This window comes from Ursus maritimus, unplaced genomic scaffold (genome assembly GCF_017311325.1).
Source record: "Ursus maritimus isolate PB19 unplaced genomic scaffold, ASM1731132v1 scaffold_14, whole genome shotgun sequence".
NCBI lineage: Eukaryota > Metazoa > Chordata > Mammalia > Carnivora > Ursidae > Ursus > Ursus maritimus.
Genome location: NW_024423786.1, coordinates 49212457 through 49233752, shown reverse-complemented (window position 1 = coordinate 49233752; position 21296 = coordinate 49212457). Strand labels below are relative to the sequence as shown.

The following is a 21296-nucleotide window of genomic DNA, read 5'->3' as shown; positions in this document are numbered from 1 at the left end:
TCTGTCCTGAGAAGATGGAGTGGCATCTGGGGACGTCCCAGGGTCCAGGCTCACGGAATCTGTTTCTGTCCCCTCCTGTAGATGAGCTCAGAGACGCCCCCTATCCTTAAGAGGTACCAGCCACTGCAGTGGAGCAGGGGCCGGGAGGCCCAAGGTTGGAACTCGTGGGCCCGTACGAAGGGTCCGATTTGCTGGGAGATAGGGTCCGGAAGGCGGGACCTGGGGTTTTTGGACCTCAGGGTCGCTAGGAACGTGGGGTCCGGGACCCCTGGTCCCCTTACCAGGGCGAGCTCCTTGCCCGCTGTCCGATCCATGGCCTGTGCCCGTCCCGCTCCACGGCGCAGCTGAGTGAGGCGGAAGGGCCGACGGGCGGCGGGCAGTGGCCGGGCGTTGGGGCCCGCGGGGTAGGGCGGGGCGACCGGGCCGTGCAGGGGCGGGGCGGGTCCCGTGGCTCTCGGATGCCCCCAGCTGGACCCCAGCGCTCAGCCCAAGCCCACGGAGGTGAGGTCCCGGCTCTCCCTATAGCTGTGTACCAATCTGTGCCCAGGAGAAAGGTCACCTCTCTCCCAGGGAAAGGTTCTTTTCTGTCTCCAGGTGTGGTTGAGCTAGCGTGTGTAGCTAAGTGGGGGGCCAGTCTGCATCCCTGGGGAGGAGAGTACCCTGTCCTCAAACGGGGAGGGCTGTTTCGCTCCAAGTGTGGGAGTATCTCTTATTATCCTGGAGGGGGGTGTTCAATCTGCGTCCCCAGCTGATGGGGAGTCCTTACTCCCCAGGTCAGAGAAGGTGGAATCTGTGCCCTGGATTTTCGGGGCAGCAGTCTTTGAGGAGGTGCAGGGTCTAGGAGAGGCAAATACCCAGGGGGCTGGTTGGTGACCTTTATTGCGCGATTCTGAGGCCAGCACAGGCTCGCCTTGGAAGATTTACTGTGGGAACTTCCGGTGGCCCGGCCCCCTTCTCTACTCCGGGCACCACCGGCCCGTTCTGCTCCCTTGTCCGGGCTGCGTTTAGCCTTTGAAGGGGCCCATGGGCCTGAGGCTGGACCCAGAGGGGTTGGGAGCTCCGCAGGGGCCCAGAAGCGCCAGGTGGACGCAAGGGTGAGTCTAGGTCTTCTTCGCGCGACTGCGTTTCTTGCTGCGGGATTCGATTAATTTCTGGGAACGAATCTTAAGCGCCGCACGGCTCACCACGTCGTTGTCTTCGTCCTCACTCTCCTCTTCGTCTGCGCAGGGCAATGAGGCGATCCGGGTTCCCATTCTTGGCTCAGATTTCCCTTTTCCCAGCCTTTACCATCCCCAACTGGGCCCCACCCCCCAAGCTGGCCCCACGCCAGGCCTGGGACCACTTTCCCTTGGTCGGCTTGGGCCCCCAGCCCCGCCTCTTTTCCCTGACCGTACTGACCGAAGAACTTGTCCTTGAGACTGGCAAGAGGCAGGGCGATGCGGGTGTTGTACGTGGGCAGCTTTCCCTCTATGGTGGAGTAGAACTGGGGGAGGGAGGGAGCGGGAGACAACAGAGTGGGGTGGGGTAGAGGCTGCAGGGAAGTCCTGTATTCCCTCCTCCTTACCCCATTCCAAGATATACCCTGATTCCCCATGACACTCCTCCAGTTTAGCTTTGCCGAATGACTCGTTCTTAGAGCGTACCGCGATACCCAACCCCGCCTCTTTGCCCCGTATGCACGCCCCTGGTCTCTGGGGTCCGGCCTCTTGATTTCCCCCCCACCCCAACGCCAGAGCACCCACACTCCCCGGCCCTGCCCACTGGCCTCGCGGACCCTCTGGAAGTTCTCCTCAAGCCTCACACGTTGTCCCTAAAGCTCATTTCCCACCCATAGACCTCATCCCTGGTCTCCCAAGGGGTGCCCCCGGCTCCCTGGTTTTCTGCCCCAGCCCCGCATCCTCAGCCCCGCCCTCTGGCTGTACTCGCACCTCCTGCTCAGCGAGGTGGCGCAGCATCTCTGGCACGTCGTGGCTCTCGAGTTGTGCCTGCAGCTTCAGAAGTTTTTCTTCCACGAGGCCCAGAAGGTCTGGCAGATAGTTATCTGCCTGGGGATCCAGCTCCTTTCCGGCGAAGCGGCCATCCACCTGCGGCCGGGGGCGGAGCCGCGTCAGCCCGAAGGGGGCGGGCCCCTGGGGCGTGTTCACCGGGGGCGGGACCTTACCGGCCTCGAGCCAGGACTTTAAAGGCGAGGGACCACCAACGGGGGGTGGGGGGGGGTGCTATCCCCTGTGGGGCGGGGCCTCTGAACTCCAGACACAAACGGCAATGGGTGGAACGAAGGGTTTTAGTGGGGAAGGGGGTAATAATTGAGGAGAAGTCATTTCGGGGATGACTTTCGGAAGAAATGGGACTCTGCTGCGGGCAGGGTGGGGCTCCCCCTGTCTCAGGCCGCCCAAGTATTGCAGTGGAGTCTCAGGTTTCGGATGGGGAGGCAAGGGGGGGCTTTCCCGTGAAGATGGAACAGGGTCTCTGAAGTCCTGAGCCTCTTGAGAAGTAAGGGGGTTTCCCCGCAGGGATATGGGGTGGGGACTTTGAAGAGTGGGGCTGGGCGTCCCCTGTAGGCAGGCCTCTGACATCCTGGACAGGGCAGAGGGTCGGTCCCCTTGAGTAGGGGCAGGAACCCCACCCTCTTGGGCTGTGGGAGGCTCTGGGCTGAGCTTCCTGAGGGTGAGGCCTACCAATGTGATGTGGTTCAGCTTGCCCGCCAGGTGTTCAAGGCTCTCCTTGGTCATTTGTGTCGCCCGCATGGCGTGTTCCAGCTGGTCCTGTGCCTTAGCGCGCCGCTGCTCTTCCGCCTTGAGGCGCTCCTGCAACTCAGTCTGCAGCTTCTGCTGACTACAGGCAGTGGGGAGCCACCACTGTGGTGCCTCTGAGCCCGGGGGGGGGGGGGCAGGCATTCTCTCCCTTGGGCACTGGGGCCTCACCTCACAATCGTGGCCTCCCCTGAGTACTTGAGGTCTTCCAGCTCTCGCTGCAACCGCTGCTTCTCCTGCTTCAGCCTCTGCAGCGACTGCTCGTTCTCGCTTTTGAGCATCTCCAAATGCGTGAAGGTGTCGCCCTGCGCCAGGAACCGCCTCACCACCGCCTGCAGGTCCCCCAGCTCCCGTCAGAGGGAGGCCTGGGCAGGCCTGGGTGCACCCCCTCTTCCTTTCCCCTGGGCACGCAGGACAGATGGCCTAAGCTGGTGGCTTCTGCGCAGCAATGATGTTTAGGGACTCCGAGAGTCAGACTCAGAGCTGCCTCAAGGATGTACAGCCCCCGACACATAATTTCTGTGGGGCCTTTTTCTATATAAGGGATTTGAATCAGCCCAAATCAGGGTGTGGTGCAGGGTAGCAGTGAGCGTCGTTGTTTTCCAAAATCAACCTGCCATCCACATCGTGACCGTGAATCTCACCCAGTCCACTGAGGAAATATGGGCAATCTCAGGAGCTATCTGCCCACCAGGCCAATTTCTGGAAAGGTGTCATGCCACAGTGCCCCAGATGACCCCATAGCTCGGAGTTCCAGAACCCTCCTATGGGAGGGTAACTCCCATAGGGGTTACCCTATGGGAGAAGTAGCAGTGGGAGAGTGCCTGAAGGGGAGAAACTGGACTGGGGTCCAGTGGGATCCGTATCTGCCAGCGGGAAACATGAGGGTCTTAGCAAATTGCAAGGAAAATGCAACAAAGTGCAGGACCCAGGGCAGGGGCCCGGCTTGCCAGGGTCTGAGAGTGGCACTGGGGAGTCTACTGTGCCCCACACCACATCACAGGGACTGGAGACACAGGAGAGACCAAACTCGCAGATCACACAGAGCTGACATGCCAAAGAAGTTAGGGCCAGCATAAGAGCGGACAGGAGAGGGAATGACAGCGAGGGTCGCAGCTTGTGTGGGTTTTGCTGTGACCAGCAGCAGAAAAACGGAGCAATAACTGGAGGAGGCAGGAGTGTCTTCTACGAATAGAGCAGGTTTGTAGGACCTGAGCCAGCAGAAAGGGGAGGCTGGGCGTGTTGGCTTCACTGGCCTGGGCTCAGTTTGGGCGGAACTAGAGGGCAGGGAGAATTGCAGGCAGCGCTCACGTGGGTTTCGGCCACGCCGGTGGCGTCCTTGACCTTGCCAAAAAGCATCTCTGTCTGGTACATGCTCCAGCGCCGCCTCAGCTCCTCCTCTTTGGCGCGCAGGCTGTCCTGGGTGGAATCCTCGGACTGCAGCAGCACGTGCTCACGCTGGGTCTGTTCACAGGTTGAGGTCAGGGTGGGAGTCGGCGCTCAGGCAAGGATTTAGGGTACAGGGCAGAGAGGGGTAGCAGGACAGGGGGCCGCGAGGGGGCGGGGCCCGATTGGGGAGCACCCAGCCAGGGGTCAGCAGTGCCAAGAAAGGGTTGGTCAGCGACTGGCCCCCACAGAGGCCGGGCAAAGAGGCGGGGTCAAGGGAGCGGGGGCGGGGCCTCGAGTAAGGGGCGGGCTAGAGGCAGGATCAGATTTCGGAGTGGGGGTAATCAGGTGGGGAAGGACTGGGACGACCAGTGAGTGAAGGGCGATCTGGAGACGAGAAAATCAGATGGAGGGAGGGCAGGGTCAGGGATGTGGGAGGAGCCCTGGCATCCAGCGCAGGTGGGGGCGGAGTCCAGAGAAGAGTTAAGAGCGGGGACGGTCTAGGGTATGGCTCCAGGCAGGGCTGTGGCCGGACCTGCAGGGCCAGGTCTAGGCTGGGGCGGGCTGGGATTGCGCCCGGCACCCCTGGAGACGCCCACCTTGCGCTCCATGCGTTCGTTCTGCAGCTTCCTCTCTTCTGCGCGTTTCTTGCACTCGGTTATGTAGCGCTCACGCTTCTTGCGCTCTTGGAACACGCTCTCCTCCAGATACTGCAGTTGGTTCTGGAGGAAGGGCCGGGGGAGACAGCAGGACCAGCTGGTACCTACCGAGGCTCAGGGCCCGAGCGGCCGGCCCAACTTCAGACAGCTGGGCCAAGCTGCGGGGTCCTGGGAGGTAGGCGGGAGGAGCTCAGGGACAGCCGAGGTTCAGATTCTGGGGCCAGGAGACCATGGCATCTGGGCAGGAACCCCAGGGCCTGGCAGGCTGGCACCTTGGCGATATCCCGGGCGTTGAACGCCTCCTGGTTCACCACTTGCAGCTCCTCGAGCTCACGTTTTGCTCTCACGACCTCGGACTCCATGAAGTCCAGCCGGTTTTCCAAGTGAAGGCTCTCCTCCTGGGGAGTGGGGGGGTGGGACGGGCCTGTGACCGCCGTCCTTCCGCAGGCTAGCCCTCCCACTTGCTTCCACCCCGCCCCCAAGCGGTCCTGGTCCCTACCTGGAGATAGGCCTTGAGCTGCAGGTAAACACTGGTAATGTGTTCGGCCTCCTCCGCCTTCATCCGGGCCTTCTCCAGGCGGTTCTCCAAGTTCCGCAAGGTCTAGAGGGAAGCAAGGCTGGGCTGAGTCCCCTCCCCTCTCAAATTCTCCCCAGGATCTCCACCCCCACCCCTCCTCAACGGCCTCACCTTGGCCACCTCTGTGTTGCCATTTTGCGCTTCGGCCACCTCTAGCTCGCGGAGGCGGTGCTGCAGCTGGAGCTCGTCCAGCCACCGCCGCCGCAGCCCCACCTGGTGCCGCAGCGCGTTCAGCTGCTTCACCTTCTCCCGCAGCCGCTGGTCCAGGTGCTCCAGGGCCTGCTGGAGGGAGGCGAGCCCAAGCGGCAGCCTGAACCCTCCCACCGAAGCCTTCCTTTCTTCTCCCATTTCTTGTTTCTCGTTCCCTGGGCTCAGCGGCATCTGACCTGGCTCATCCCCTGCTCTTGCGTATCGTCTCCTTTGGTGGCTTCCAGGACCCCCCACTCCCCAGTTTTCCACCCCGGCTGCCCCTTTTCCACTTCCTTGGCCGCCTCAGGCTCTTCTCGCCTCTGTTCACACCCACCCCCTTGATGGACCCACCCAGGCTCAGGGTTTGAAAACTCACCATAGCGAAAACATCCAAATCCCACCCCCTCCCAATGCCCGGAACGACAGGCCTCATATACCCATATCTACACCGTCTTCCAGGCGTTTCCATAGGCACCTCAAAACCATCGTGTCCAAAATTGAGTATATGATCTTTCCCCAAGTCTGCCCTCCCTGAATCTTCTCGATGTCAGCTCACGGCAGCTGCATCCTTCCAGACGCTCAAGTCCAAAAGCTCGATGTCCTACCCCACCTTTTCTTCTTCCATCCCCCCTACATCCAATTTGTGAAGCAACGCTTTATTCTATGTCAAAGGTTTTCCCAGAGCTACCTCGTTCTTCCTATTTCCACCACTTTTGTCTAAGGGCAGCTGACAATACCTTCACCTGGATGACCGCCACCTGGCTTCCCACGTCTTCCTCACACTGCACGTCATAAAATCTGAACTCTTCATCTTGGCCAGCTAAGCCTGCTGGAAGGTTCAGCCCCTGCTGACCCTCTTTTTTTTTTTTTCTTCTTCTTTTTTCTTTTTTTTAAGGTTTATATATTTATTTGAGAGAGAGACAGCATGAGCAGGAGGGGCAGAGAGACAAGTAGCCTCAGAAGCTGAACTCCAGGACCCTGAGATCATGACCTGAGCTGTAGTCAGAGGCTTAACGCACTGAGCCACCCAGGTGCCCCCAGCTGACCCTCTTCACCGCATCTCCTACAGAGCCCCGCATTCCCATGCAGCCACACTGCCCAGGCCTGTGCCTCCAATGCTCTGCTCCCTTGTGTCTACCTCAGGGACTTTGCACTTGCTGTTCTCTCTGCCTGGATCACTTTTCCCCAAATCATTTCCTGCCTGTCGCATTCTTAGCTCAAATGTCAACTTCTTAGAGAGAGGGGGCTTTGCTGATCCCCCCCCCCCAATCTAAAGTGCAAACCCCTTGTGGCGCCTGGATGGCTCAGTTGGTTGACTGTCTGCCTTCGGCTCAGGTCATGATCTCAGGGTCCTGGGATAGAGCCTGGCCTCAGGCTCCCTGCTCAGCAGGGTGTCTTCTGCTTCTCCTCTCCCTGTTCCCCACCCCCACCCCTGCTCGTGCTTGTGCACTCTCTCTCTCTCTCTCAAAAAAGTTAATAAATCTTAAAAAAAAATAAGGTGCAAAACTCTGCCCCTATCTATCTCTATTTTATTCATTTCTCGTCACCACTGGAAATTACTTTGTTTCTGCATTCGTTCTTGGTGTTTTTTGTTTTTTTTGTTTTTGTTTTGTTTTGTTTTCCTCCAATCTCTTTTCCCCACTAGGATATGAAGTTTTGGGGAGTGGAGACTGGTCTCAGTTGTTGTTGGTGGTGTTTTGACTTTGTAGTCACCAATACCGAATACCATGCCTACCCCATGGTCAGTGTGTGATAAAGACTGAGTGAACAAATGAACGCCAGCTGGTGTGGAGAAAGGACTGGAGAAGGTGAGGTGAGGCAGGGAGTCCAGCTGGGAGGGGACACAAGCTGGAAACGAAGGCAGATGGTCAGTGGAGTGGGACGGGGCGAACCTGTCCTGTCCTGTTCTGCAGGTACGGCTTCTCTGACTTCCACTCCCGAAGCACTGCCTGGACCACTTTCTCATCTCCCTGCAAGGAGAGGAGCCCAGTCACCGCTCACTGAGACCACCCCAACCTGAGGCAGTGCCCTGCCCCTGGGGGTGCTGCCCTGACTCCTGGAAACCCTTCGCCCACCTGCTCACCTGGAGCAGGTCCGTCAGCTGTACTTGCAGTGCCCTGGTCTCCTCACGGAGGTGGTTGATGGTCTCCTGATTCTTCCTGATGTTCCACTGGGTGCTCTCATAAAAGGCCTTCCGGTCACCCTCTGAGGTCATGCGAGGTACACAAGCAGAATCTCATAGGGGGCTGGGGGCTTCCCAGAGGGAAGCTGTTTTTGTTACGTTGACTTAATATTGTAACAATACTTTAGTTTGAGCACTTATTATATACTCGATGCTTGACAAAGAACTTTCTAGATATCGAATGCCATATGTCAATAGGTGCATATCCATATCATGCCCATTTACAGATGAGAACAATGAGGCTCAGGCTTATGAGTTTGTTCAAGGTCACAAGAAGTCTGTTTCCTGAGCCCATACCTTCAACTACTGTGCAAGATTGCCTTCTAGTAATAACAAAACAGTAATCATAATGGTTCACAGCAGAATTTTCCAACCTTAGCACAACTGATATTTGGGATGGATAATTATTTGTTTCGAGCTGTTCCATGAATTCTCAGATGTTGAACAGTATCCCTAGCCTCTACCCACCGGATGACAGTAGCACCGCCTCCCACCCCCCACCCCCCAACAATGTGACCATCAAAAACGTCTCCAGACATTGCCACATGTCCACTGGGGAGCAAAATGGCCCTCTTCCAGATACATGGTTTACACTTTATAGTGCCTTACTGTGTGTCAGGCACTGTTCTAAGCACTTTATACATTTCAGCTACCTATGGGGTTGTACTCTACTATCCCCATTTTGCGGATAGAGAAACTGAAAGCAATTAGGCTACTCATAGTCCCCTGAGATCAAACAGTATATGCAGAGTAGAGCCAAGATTTGAACCCAGAAAAATCTGGCTCTAGAATCCATGTTCTTTACTCCCTGCCCAATGTGTGGTAGAAGAGTCGAAATTACACAAAAGTATGAAACACAGCCTAGTTGGTTCTGAGCCCAGGAAAGATTTTAGAAGAGAGGTGAGGAAAACCATGAACAAGTATGAGTTTTTGCCTCCAGAGACTGGTCACCTGGTTGAAGGCCGGAGGAAGGCCCCTGTCACACCGTGCCTGGTCGGAGGGCTCAGTGGACACTGTTGACTCTTGATTCTTCGTGCCCTTGAGCCATCTTACCTAACAGTTGTATCTTCCTTTGTAATTCTGCCACCTGCGTGTGCACAGCAGACTTCCCCCTTCCGGCATGGAGGCCTCCAGCCTTGGAATGGTGTGGAAGCCAGGCGTGGGACACACCCTTCACTGGGGAGTGGCGGTGCTGAGCCTGAGACTGACTGCCCTTGACCTTGGCGGAGGTCGAAACCTGGTCCTGAGAAGGCTGGATGTTGGAAGAGGCCGCCCAGCACAGGGGAGACGTCATGACTGGGTTGGGGCGTAGGGTCCCTGGGGATTAGGGTGGCAAACAGCAATTGCCCCTGTCCCGGATCCGTCAGCGCGGGTTCCCCGGGCTCTGGGAGAATGCACTTTCCGACCGCTTGGCGGGGCCTCGCAGCATCTCCCGGTTGCTGGGTAACCTCTGCCCCCTCCTTCTTCTACCGCTCCCATGGAAACCGCCCGCGTTCCACACCACCGCTTTCATTGGCTAAGGCTGTGCAGAGGGGCGGTCTAATTGCAGGCTGACCAAGCCTCTCTGCTGGATATTGGGAGGAGGGTACTTTGGGGTCACGTGCTCATCTTTTTTTTTTTAATTTTATTTTTGAGTACTCTGTACACCCAAGGTGGGGCTGGAACCCGCAACCCTGAGATCAAGAGTCCAACGGTCTAAGTCAGAACCAGCCAGGCGCCCCTACTTTTTTTTTTTTTTTTTTTAAGATTTTATTTTTGAGGGGCGCCTGGGTAGCGCAGTCGTTAAAGCGTCTGCCTTCGGCTCAGGGCGTGATCCCGGCGTGCCGGGATCCAGTCCCACATCACGCTCCTCCGCTGTGAGCCTGCTTCTTCCTCTTCCACTCCCCCTGCTGCGTTCCCTCTCTCACTGGCTGTCTCTCCGTCACATAAATAAATAAAATCTTTAAAAAAAAATTTTATTTTTGAGCGATCTCTACTCCCAATATGGGGCTCGAACCCACAACCCCAAGATCAAGAGTCCCGCTCCTGGACTGAGCCAGCCAAGCAACCCCCCCTTTTTTTTTTAAAGCACCCCCCACATACCACCCCCACTCCGCTGGGTTTCCAGGGCATTTTTCAGGAACCTTCTTTTCCGGCCGCAGAACCTGCCACTCCCAAGATGGAGGAACCTAGCGCCGCCATTAAGCGCGAACCATCAGAACGATCCCCTCTAGGGCTTCACAGTCCTATCCAAGATGGCCGTCTGGGTTCCAGCCCAGCCCCTCCCCCATTTGCCACTCCCAACATGGCACCCTTGGGTCGTCGCTCAGCACGCGCGGCGTGATGCCGGAAGTGACGGAACCCACACATTTCCGCTTTCTTTTTTCTGGAGGAACGGTTGGCTGCCGGGCTGGGGGGCGCGGTGGATATTGACCTTTGCCCCGGCTTCGTGTAGGTGGTGAACTAACGCGCGGGGGGGAGGGTGTCACCCTAATTTCTTATTGGGGGCAGCTGGAGGGTGTTCGTCGGTAGAGTAGAAGACTGTTAACCCCTTCGGCCGATTGGCGGGAATTGGGTAGCTCACCACCCCCCCAGCAGGGAGCGGAGGTTTTGAGCTTCCTACCATTGATATGAGAAAAGTGAGACTTCTTCTGGGCAAGACTGGGGAGACAGCCCCCCCATATTGGAAGCAAAGTGAGTCCCCATTGCCCGGAAGCGATGGAGGAGTCCAGTTGGCTGGAGGAAAAGGTGACTTCCTTTGGCTGGAAGTAGCCCTCTCCCGCTGACCAGCCGTCCCTTTCTTGCCGCAGCGTGGGTGCACAGCACATCTCCCCGCAGCCGCCTTCCTCCCCCAGAACTTGTTTCCGGCCTGCGAGCTTCTGCGAGATGTTACTGTTCGCGTTGCTGCTGCCCCTGTGCTGGGCCGTGGAGGTCAAGAGGCCCCGGGGCGTCTCCCTCACCAGTGAGTCCGGCACTGGACGTGGCTGGAGGTGGGGGTAAGGTGTGGAAGGGGCCGACTTGGCCCCTGGGTTAGATACTTGAGCCTTCTGCCTCAGTTTCCTGGTCTCTGGGTAGGGAAGGTGGCAGTGCTCAGCTGCTGGGAGAGAGCTGAAGGCCTTTTCTTTGCCTTGGGCTGAGCGCCTTACCTCCCTCCCCAGACCATCACTTCTATGATGAGTCCAAACCTTTCACTTGCCTGGACGGCTCTGCCACCATCCCTTTTGATCAGGTCAATGATGACTACTGTGACTGCAAGGATGGCTCAGATGAACCAGGTGAGTCTTTCTCTGCTCATTCATTCATTCATTCATTCAAGGTTTTTTGAATGCCTGGGAAATGCCAGCCCGTGTGGTGGTGACCAACACAGACCCAGTCCTGCCCTCACAGGGCTCCCTGTTGAGCGGGGGAAAGCAGGCATAGAAGCCAGTGGTTAGTGGTTTGGTGAGGAGGGCCACAGCTGCTGGGCCTGGGGATCACAAAGTGAGGTCTCCACTGAACCCTGAAATGTGCTGAAAATGGAGGCGCCAGCAAGTGCAAGTACCCAGAGATGGGAGAGAAGGTGGGGTTGAAGGGCAGACAAAGACAGAAGCAGAGGCAAGGGATGGAGCAGTTGGCCGGGCCCTGTTCTGAGGGCCTTGGTGAGGAGAGGCAAGAGAGAACATTGGAGAGTTTTATTCCAGGCCATGAACGGGCAGCTGCCCTTCCTTCCCTTTCTCAGCACTGGTGATCCTTACGTGTTGTCTGTGTGCACGTGTGTTGGGGGGCAGGGATCTGTCTGTGGGTGGGTGTGATGGGTTAGCCCTGAGCTCACCCCAAAAACTCTCCTTTCTTCCCGCAGGTACAGCCGCCTGTCCTAATGGTAGCTTTCACTGCGCCAACACTGGCTACAAGCCCCTGTACATCTCCTCCAGATGGGTCAACGATGGAGTTTGTGGTGAGTGAGATCACGCTGGGGTTGGGGAAATAGGCGGTGGGGGGGAGTAGGGAGGAGCCACCGCCGGGTCTGATCGCATCCCTGCTTCTGCTCTCAGACTGCTGTGACGGGACGGATGAATACAACAGTGGGACCATCTGTGAGAACACCTGCAAGTATGTGGCTGGCAGCCGCTGCCCCCGGCCCGGCCCTTGCCTCACCCCACGCAGGGAAGCAAGTCCCTCTCTTCCCTGCGTTTGTCTCTCGAGTGCTCACTCTGTGCCCGTGCCTTGTGAACGAGCACCGCGTTGCCACTTCATCGCTGGCCCAGAAGCAGACAGAATTGTTTCGCAGTTCAGCAGATGAGGAAAGTCAGGTTTAGAATAAAAAGTGACCTCCCCAGGTTCGTACAGCTAGGACAGATCAGAGCCGGAGCTTGAACCCAGGCCGGTATAATTTGAAACTCCGATCTTTGAATCGCTACACTCTTGCAGCAGGACCTGAAAACTGAAATGCCCCCAGGTGGGGTGGCATAAACAGAAGGCGGCTGAGTGTGAGGCAGTAGGGCTGGGGGGCATTGTGGCATCTAAAGGAACACTTGCCCCTTGACTCCGTCATTCAAAGGCAGGTGGCCAAGCTAGATTCGTTTTTCAGAGAACCTGAAAATCCCAATACTTTTGTAAACTCACTTGATGAAAGATCTTTTAGGTACAGGGCAGGTCAGGGGCAACACAGTTATCCATCAGATGGCCTTCTTGTCTGGGAGTTTGTGATTTCTGTGCTTTTCTTTCTCTCTTGGGAGCCAACCTCTTGCCCCACATCCGAGCATTCCCTAGCCCCTTCCCTAGGTCCCTACAGTGAGCGAACTCTGACCGCTGTCCCTCCTCTCAAGGACAGGGATGAAGGGCTCTGAGACCATGAGATCTTGGGGAGTGGGAGGTTGGCTCTTTATGTTTCCCCACGTAGGGGTGGCAGCTGGTGGGTTGAGCTGTTTTGGAACGAGCCAGAGCTGGTGAGCCCTAAGGGCCTCCCTGGTGGCGCTCGTGTGTTCCCTCCACCGCAGAGAGAAGGGCCGTAAGGAGAGAGAGACGCTGCAGCAGATGGCAGAGGTCACGCGGGAGGGGTTCCGCCTGAAGAAGATCCTCATCGAGGACTGGAAGAAGGCTCGGGAGGAGAAGCAGGTGAGGGAGCCCGTGGGGCTGGCCCAGGACAGTCTGGGCCCTGAGGCCTGGATTCATGGGCTGGTGAGGCTGGGCGGGATTGACACCCGCCCCTGACGAGTGGAGTCCCGAGGCCAGCTACTGTCCGTGTGTGCCTTGGTTTACCTGTTCGTCCACTGGCTGTTTAGTCATTGGTTAAGCCGTTGCCAGGTGGCAGTCAGCACAGCTGTTGCCCAGGGCCTGGGGTGGCAGGCTGGAGTGGGCTTAGAGGAGCTCTCCTCCTGCACCCCGGAACAGGAGGGACACGTCTCTGCATCCTGGTTCGGTGTGCCGTCATCTGTAAGGTGAGGCCGATGACCGTGTGACCTCCCTGTTCTGGGGGAGGACTCGAGACGTTGTCAGAGCAGCCGGGCTAGCTCCACAGGGTGAGTGCTGCAGGGGCTGGAAGAAATCGTGTCCCCAGGCATGTGTCTCTTCCTCGCCTGCCCGCCACCCCCTGGGCCGTTAGACGGGTCAGAGTCTTCAGCGCTGCCCCCTGGACTTCTGCCAGATTCTCTGCACGAGAGCTTCAGCTCTTTTTCTGCCCAGGGAAGGTTCCGGGTCTTTCCCCTCTCCATGCCCTGGCTGTTGAGGCCCCTCCTGAGTTTGTTGGGGGGTGGGGGGGTGGGCAGTGAAGCCCTTTCTGAGTTCAGAGGATAGTGGGAGAGCCATGCAGTGGGGTTGGCTCCAAGTGCCTTTTGCCCTCCTGGGAGCGGTAGGAGGACCCTGGGGGCAGGCCAGGCTGAGGTGTGAGCCAAGGCCTTAGGAGGAAAATGATCCTGGCGGGGCTTGGGCTAAGGCCCTTCAGCTTGGGGTCCCATCCACACAGCGCACTCGTTCCTTCTTGGAATACCCGCAGAGGCCCAGGATTGCTGCGGTGTAGTGGACGTGAGACTGGAAACAGACTTGGAATTCCCTCGAGGACACATTGTCCACTGAGAGGGACAGATGCCAAAGTGACACCCAGGGCCACTGGGAAAAGGGACATTGGGGTTGGGGCTCTGAGGCAGAGAGGAGATTCGTGCCCTGTCTCCCTCCTCCTCCCACCTGTTGTGGGGGCAGGAAGCGGGGACGGCTTCTGGAGGAGAAGGTCTCTGTCTAAACCGGAATCAGTGGGATAATTCAGAGTTAGCCACGCAGAGTGTTCTAGGCAGAGGGAAAGCACGTGTGAAGAATGGGAGGTGGAGAGCCTGTGGGGAATCTAAACGGTGTCGGGGTAGTTGGAGCCTACAGGTCAGGACGGCTGTGGGGCAGGGGGGGCTGGAGCCGTGGGCCCGGTCATGCGGGACCTGGGGGGGATGCCGCAGGGTGTTCAGGGTTCTCCCCCGTGAGCTCTGGGGAACCACAGGGAGGGGGAGACCTGGGGAGGAGTGTGCCTCAGGAAGGTCACCTGTGGCCCCCTGTGGAGTAGAGGCAGGGAGGGGGCACTCAGGAAGAAGCCAGAACAGAAGGAGAGGTGGCATCTTGCCTTTTGCCCGCCCAGGAAAAGCTCGCTGAGCTGCAGGCTGGAAAGAAGTCTCTGGAGGACCAGGTGGAGATGCTGCGCGTGGTGAAGGAGGAGGCCGAGAAGCCGGAGAAGGAGGCCAAAGACCAGCACCAGAAGCGGTGGGAAGGTACGTCGGGGGGTGGCTGGGCTGGCCCTCGTCTCCCGATTGCTCGTTCCTGCTGATTTTCGATCAGATCACCGATCACCGTGCCTCAGTCTCTCAGGCGCCTTCTCGTCTTCGCTGTGCATCGGTCATTGTATTCGAAAGTCATTTGTAGGAATAATTTGCAGCCTAGCAGGAGTGATTTTTTTTCTGAGAAGAGATGCTTTTGTTTCTGCCAGCCACATGGGAACACTAGCATGGGGGGTCCCCTGAATCCAGAGCGGGGGCTGGAGGCCCCTCCTGCCTGTCAGGCAGTGTGAGCAGAGGTGTGAGCACAGGCTGGGTGATTGCTGGTCCAGCCTCTCCTTAAGGGGACAGCCCTGGGGTGGGGGTCACAGCCTAGTTCCTGGGGGCTTGGTGGGGCTTTCCCATTCTCCCCTCCTGGGGCTTTGATTCCCTCTCTCTTGTCTCACAAGTTCTCATCAACGCAGACCTCGGAATTTGCCGGGGGGCTTCTGTGTCCTTTAACCTTCCTGAGTTGCTCTTTGCCCTGGCAAGTTATGTCACTTTGCTTGGTTGGAGATGGTTTTTATGCTTTGTCCAGCGTCTTCTTGCTTTTGGCAGGTCATGCTGTCATTCTGGGAAATCGGGAGCCTTGGCCCTCGTCCTCAGTCTGTCCAGTGGGGGGTCATCCTGTGGAAGCAGGCTAGACGGGTGAGGTGGGGCAGAAGCCCCTCCAGACAGGGTTTGGAAGTGTGGCCCTGGCTACTCCCTGGGCTGGGAGCCACGAGTTGGGAGCCCGTCTCTGAGTCCACACTGCTGGTCTCCATCTCCCGGGGCACCTGCTGTGTTCTTTGTCCCTTGCTCTCTCTGCCTTGGTTTCTCACACTCAGTTCATCTGTCATTCGCGGGGTGCCTGCTGTGTTCTGGGCACACCCCAGGTGCCAGTAGTTGAGCACTGAACAAGATGGAGATAGCCTCTGCCTGCTCAGAGAGGGAGTGAGCCAGGCAGAGGGCACAGTTGCAAAGGCCCTGAGGCAGCCTCTTGTCTGGTTTTTAAGGGGCAGCAAGGAGGCCGTGTGGTAGGAGGGAGGGAGTGAGGAGAATTGGAGGGGTGGTGGGGAGAGAGAAGGGTAGGGCCTTGGGGACTGTGGGGACCTCACTTCCTCCCAAGTGAGGTAGGAGCTCTAGAGGATTCTGAGCAGAGGAGGAACAGAAGCCAGGAAACCAGGGAGAAGCTGACCATATTGTTCCAGGCAAGCAGTGGGCTGGGATGAGGGTGGGGGGCGCAGAGGTGGAGAGAACTGGGCCTGAAGACAGACTGAAGCTGTCGTGGCCCCGGGGCAGGTGAGCAGGGAGGCCTCCGGTCCAGAACCCCCAGTGGCTTCTGCAGCCTCCTCTTCTTCCTTCAGCAGGGGCTGTTTCTGCCCCCAGACCCTGGCTTGCAATCTCCACTGCTCTTGGGAGACCCCGGACTTTGTTTTCTCCCCTCTTTCCTGGGCGGTGTCCAGCTGGTACCTCCCCCCCCGCCCCAAGAAGCACACGCAGGCCCCGCCACTCAGACAGCTGTCCCGAAGCTCTGCCTTCCCCTCCAGCACTGGGAAGTCAGGAGGTCTCTTCTCTCTGTTCACCCTGATGGAAGCCGACTTCCTAAACTGTCCTGTGTCTCTGCCCCTGGCCCTGCCCTTCGCCAGCCGGGTACCTGCGGGCAGGTCCCTTCAGCCAGCTAGCCTCACGCCCTCATCTGGGAGAGGGGCAGTGCCAGCCTGGTCTGCTGGGGCATGGCGGGATCTCTGGGCGTGAGCCACAGCGTGGCAGAGGGAACCCCACTTGTCCCGGGCTGAGCGGCGGCCCGGCATACCCCGTGAGCTCGGTCACTGGAGCTGCGCTGTGGCCGCTTTCCCGTCCAGCCACACTAGGTGGGGGTGAGGCCGGCGGGGGAGGCACTGTCCGAGCAGACATGCAGCTGTGGCCCTGTGTCCACTGGCTCCAGCCCAGTTCCCTCATGTTCCTGGGACACTCCTTGGGGCCCCCAGGAAGCCTTCCTGGCTTGGCCACACCCCACCCCAGTCTCCATCCTGACCTTTATGTTGGAGAGCGGGCCTGGGGTGCCCGGGCTGCTTCTCCTGGGGGCCTCCCAGATGTGGCCGACCTGTGCGTGTTCCCCCACCCACCCCTGCGCGGTCTCTGCCAGCCCCTGCTTGTTCAAACCCAAAGTCCCAGGGTGTCCTCAAGCCCCAGCCCCCATGTCTGCAAACCCTTTCAACTCCCAGCTTCGGAGTCTCCCCGTTATCTGGCATTTCTCGCCTCTTCCTTGGCCCCCACCCTGGCCAGCCTTTGGCAGCTCCTGGCTCCCATCCCTGGTCCGTGCTCTGCAGTGGCCCGACTTGGCACCCAGTGCAGGGCCAAGCACACAGTGGGACACGTGGGGTGTTGGGGCAGGGCAGGTCTCAGGGTGCCGGGTGACAGAGCTCGCCCCTCCACAGAGCAGCAGGCCGCCTCCAAGGCCCAGCGGGAACAGGAGCTGGCGGCCAACGCCTTCCAGGAGCTGGACGACGATATGGATGGGGCGTGAGTCTACCCATCCTACCCTGGGCTTGGGATTCCTTCCTCCCACCTCCCCCTACCCTGCGCCTGAGCCCCACCTCCTCATCATGAGTCCTTAGCTAGTGCCAAACCGTATCTGAACAAGCCCCTGCTTACTAAAGTATAAAGTAGGTCTAGAAAAATCCTAAGGGTAGATGAGGGGATCCCCACAAGGAGCCAGGTGAGGTAGCTGGGGGGAGGGCCCATTATTTTTCCCAAGACTATTCTGTGGCCTGGGTCACTTTGACGAAAGCCGGACACCTTTTAATCCTGTGCCCCTGACTTGCTTTCTGACCCAGGCTAATGGCTGAGTGGAGGGTGGGTTGTCAGGAACACAGAATCTCTGTCTCTCCTTTGAGCCCCGTAAGGGCTGCGGCGTTCTCAGGACAGGGCAGGAGATGGGACTGGGCCCCCCCTCCGACCGCAACCCCAGAGCTCACCTTTTCCCAATTTCTGCCTCTTCCCCCCCACTTTAAGGTCCTAAAATAAGTTCTGGGGAGGGCCCCTGACAGGGGGGGAACAGGTAGCAGGCCCCGAGCCAGTGGGCCTCACTGCTTGCCGGCCTCTCCCGGTGTCCCTGCAGGGTCTCGGTCACCGAGCTGCAGACCCATCCGGAGCTGGACAGCGACGGTGACGGGGCACTATCGGAAGCGGAAGCTCAGGTATCCCATCCTTTTCCTTGCCCTGGGACTTGCAGGGGGCATTGCTCCAGGGTGACCTCAGGGCCAGGGGCGGAGGACAGGCAGGCCCTGGGCTGCTCCGAGGGCTGCTGGGGTGCCCAGCATGGCCGATGCCACTTGGCCTTGCCTGGGTAAGGCAAGGGGGTAGCCGCCCAGCTCTCTTTCTCCCTGCCCTTTGGGACCTGGGTGGGGGGCCACACAGGTGCCACAGGGGCACCTGGTTAGGAACGCGCCAGATGTCCCACCCACCTGGCCCCATGTGCTCCCCGAGCGTGTGCCGCCGCCCTGCCCTCCTTGAGGGCGGGCCTTGGCTCTCTGTCCTGGCTGGGGCTGGATCCCTGCTGCTGACTCCATTCCTGTCCCGCCTGGGCCTCTGCCTCTTCCCAAGGGCCCAGCGACCGCTGGCGCTTGTGCTCTTAGCTCCCTCTCCCTCTCTGTCTCTCAGTTTCTCTCCCTGGCCGCTCAGGCCTTTGCCCCCACCGGCTCCCCTCCTCTGGGGCCGCCCCCTTTCCCACAGGCCTGTGCTGCCCCCTTCGAACTGCTCCGCCTCAGCGGGCCAGGCCCAGGCCCGGCCACGGGTGGTCAGAGCACATCCGTGCCTGGCACCATAGCCTGAGGCCCCCCTTGAGAGTGCCTGGGGCACAGGGGAGCACGTGGAGTCCCCCGATCTTGACACTACCCCCAACACGCACACAGGCCCTCCTTGGGGGAGACGTGCAGACTGACGCCGCTGCCTTCTACGACCGCGTCTGGGCTGCCATCAGGGACAAGTACCGGTCTGAGGTCAGCGGGGTAGGAGAGGAGATGTGTGCCCCCTCCCTGCCCCCCCATGCCTTACAAAGAAACTCCCTCTGCTTCTGGCACAGGGCCACCCTGGCCAGCTGGGTCATCCAAGCGCCCTCCATGGAGGGCCCCCCCATCAGCTGTCTGTCCCTCCCTCCAGGCCCCTTGGAGGGGCGGAGACACTGCGGCTGCCCACTGGGTGACGGTGTGAGCTTGGACTTGAGACCGGGGGAGGGTGGGGGGGACCACCGAGCCCATAGCACCTCCTCCCCGCACACCCACCAGGTGCTACCCACCAGCCCCCCCCCCGCACCTTCTGAGCCTGACCTGACAGAGCCCAGGGAGGAGCAGCCTGCAGTGCCCTCGCCACCCGTGGAAGAGGAGGAAGAGGAGGAGGAAGAAGAGGAGACAGAAGAGGAGGAGGAGGACGAAGAAGAAGAAGATTCCCAGGTGCAGGGGGAGCAGCCCAAGGTGTGTGTTTGGGGGAGAAGGGGATGACTGGGTGGGGACTGGGTCACTTGCTGACTCTGCCCCTCCCCCAGGAGGCCCCGCCCCCGCTGGTTCCCCCGCTGGTTCCCCCGCAGCCTGCCCCCAGCCCCCCTGAAGAGGACAAAATGCCGCCCTACGATGAGCAGACTCAGGCCTTCATTGAAGGTGAGGGCCAAGCAGGGAAATCCATGCTCCCCATGATCCACACCTGCAGGGACCCAGGGAATGGGCCTCACTTGCTTCCCCAAGATGGGCATGTGTTGGCCCTCAGAAAGCCCGGGGAGTTGGGGCCATCCTGGAGGGGGCATCTGGGGCCTGGAGAAAGCATCGCCACCCTGATCGGCCCCAGGGGCCCTCTCGCCTCCTCTGGCTGCTGCTTGTTTGTGCCGCGTGGTCGGGGCGGGGAGCCAGCTAGGCCCCGAGAGTCCTGGCCCTCCTCCCTGAGGAGCGGAGAGCCTGGGCAGTCGGGTGGGGTCTGCCCTAGGCCTGTCGAGGCCTACAGGGCCTTCCTGGGCCTGGGCCTCAGAGCAGGCCGGGGAGCTGGGGGAAAGCAAGTGTGTCCGTGGCCCCCCTCCCTCTTCTCGCGGTTGGGGGTTGGGGCACCTCTGACCTCCCCCCACACTACCCACCCCCTCCAGCTGCCCAGGAGGCCCGCAACAAGTTTGAGGAGGCTGAGCGGTCCTTGAGGGACATGGAGGAGTCCATCAGGTAAGGGGGGCAGGTGTCGGGCTACAGCAAGGCCATGTTTCCACCCGGCGCACAGCTCCCCGGAGGAGGCGGTAATGGGGAGTTGCCGAGGCTACCCCTGCTGGGGCAGCAGTGGCTCCTGCGGGGAGGGTCCCCAGACGGTGGGGAGCCAGAGCCCAGCCCCCAAGCGGCCCTCCATTGCTGGAGTGGGCCTCCCTGTGTTGTCCTGAGCGAGGCGGTGGCGTCCCCAGCTGCCCCTTAACTGCTTGGCGTCCCATTCCAGGAACTTGGAGCAGGAGATTTCCTTTGACTTTGGCCCCAACGGAGAGTTTGCCTACCTGTACAGCCAGTGCTACGAGCTCACCACCAACGAGTGCGCCCCCCACTGGCCAGCGGGCGGGTGGAGTCTGGGGCGGGGCAGGGCAGGACGCGGGGGAGCGAGGGGGTGGGCTCCAGGGCAGTCAGCGGGGTTCGAGGCGCCCGTGTACCCTCTGTGTGGGTGCACTGAGGAGGCTGGGGTCCCGTGTTCCCTGCCCACCGTCCCCATCCTGTGACAGGTACGTCTACCGGCTCTGTCCCTTCAAGCTCGTCTCTCAGAAGCCCAAACTCGGCGGCTCCCCCACCAGCCTCGGGTGAGTGGGCTTAGACTGGACTCCCTTGCCGCAGCTCCTCTGCCCCTGTGGGCACCCCCACCCTAAGCACCCTGCTCTCTCGCAGCACCTGGGGCTCATGGGCTGGCCCTGACCACGACAAGTTCAGTGCCATGAAGTACGAGCAGGGAACGGGCTGCTGGCAGGGCCCCAACCGCTCCACCACCGTGAGTGCTGGGCGGGGGAGGGGGGGCGGCAGGTGCTGCGGGAGCCCCGGCCCACCCGAGCCCACCTGAGCCCCTTCCTGCCCATCCCAGGTGCGCCTGCTGTGTGGAAAGGAAACAGTGGTGACCAGCACGACGGAGCCCAGTCGCTGCGAGTACCTCATGGAGCTGATGACGCCAGCCGCCTGCCCGGAGCCGCCGCCCGAACCACCTGCCGACGGCGACCACGACGAGCTCTAGCCCTCCTGGGCGCCGAGGTGGGCAGGGAGCTGAGGGGGCCTCCTCCACCTGGGGGTGCAGCAGGGGCTGAGGAAAACTTGTCTGCCCGCCCGTCCGCCTCCGCCTCTCTCATTTGGTCTTTCTCTGGCCGCAGAACCTCAAGGCATGGGAACCTCCCCAGCGGGGCCGCCCACCCACCCCGCCGTCTGTGGACCAAGGCCCGCCCCCGGGTCTCCTCACCCTCCCCGCGGGGGCAGGAACCGTGTGGAGCTCCGTGCCCTGCTCTCGGGGGGCCAGGCAGGGCACAGCCACGTTCCCAGGCCCCGGCGGCCTCCAAAGGTGGAATAAAGGGGTTCGCCCACCCCGGGCGCCCCACCCCCACCCCGCCCAGGGCGCCTGCCTCCCTTCCTGGTGGGGATGAGTGACTTGACCTGTGACCTCAAAACAATAAACACGATCCCCCGCCAACCAAGCTGTGTCTGCCTTGCTTTGCTCAGGTGTGAGCGGGCCAGGGATGGGCCGAGGGTGGGATTCAGGAGAAGCAGATGGTGCTCAGACCTTCTCCCCCATCTGGTGGCTCCGCAGCGGGGGTCCCATCAGAGCCTGATTCAC

General features: G+C 60.0%; 2 protein-coding genes and 1 long non-coding RNA gene across 6 annotated transcripts; 2 read left to right on the top strand and 1 right to left on the bottom strand.

Moving 5' to 3' along the window:
- The first annotated feature begins 872 nt into the window (after positions 1-872).
- On the top strand, positions 873-8935 carry LOC121102541. Of its 2 annotated transcripts, none has more exons than XR_005834624.1 (3): positions 873-1094; positions 7210-7784; positions 8851-8935. It is a non-coding gene; the product is annotated as an uncharacterized LOC121102541 (long non-coding RNA). The 2 variants fall into 2 exon arrangements; XR_005834625.1 differs by having other exon boundaries at positions 8848-8926.
- Positions 1082-9425, bottom strand: ODAD3 (outer dynein arm docking complex subunit 3). The gene is made up of 13 exons (XM_040629285.1): positions 8800-9425; positions 7648-7769; positions 7457-7534; positions 5487-5654; positions 5298-5399; positions 5071-5196; positions 4739-4861; positions 4065-4217; positions 2925-3085; positions 2679-2835; positions 1929-2084; positions 1399-1483; positions 1082-1219 (listed from the first exon to the last, which is right to left on the bottom strand). The coding sequence occupies exons 1-13, from the start codon at positions 9038-9040 to the stop codon at positions 1101-1103; spliced, it is 1791 nt and encodes a 596-aa protein (XP_040485219.1). The 5' UTR covers positions 9041-9425; the 3' UTR covers positions 1082-1100.
- Positions 9426-10067: 642 nt separating this feature from the next.
- PRKCSH (protein kinase C substrate 80K-H) lies at positions 10068-21152 on the top strand. 3 transcript variants are annotated; one of them, XM_040629284.1, is made up of 18 exons: positions 10068-10176; positions 10536-10687; positions 10884-11000; positions 11564-11659; positions 11757-11814; positions 12702-12819; positions 14321-14450; positions 16913-16997; positions 17596-17674; positions 18389-18475; positions 18761-18925; positions 19018-19129; positions 19603-19672; positions 19935-20024; positions 20209-20283; positions 20369-20468; positions 20559-20722; positions 20839-21152. In XM_040629284.1, the coding sequence occupies exons 2-17, from the start codon at positions 10612-10614 to the stop codon at positions 20703-20705; spliced, it is 1605 nt and encodes a 534-aa protein (XP_040485218.1). In that variant the 5' UTR covers positions 10068-10176; positions 10536-10611; the 3' UTR covers positions 20706-20722; positions 20839-21152. The 3 variants fall into 3 exon arrangements, with proteins under 3 accessions (XP_040485218.1, XP_040485216.1, XP_040485217.1); XM_040629282.1 differs by having other exon boundaries at positions 18761-18946; XM_040629283.1 differs by lacking the exon at positions 10068-10176 and adding an exon at positions 10237-10419 and having other exon boundaries at positions 18761-18946.
- Positions 21153-21296: the final 144 nt, after the last annotated feature.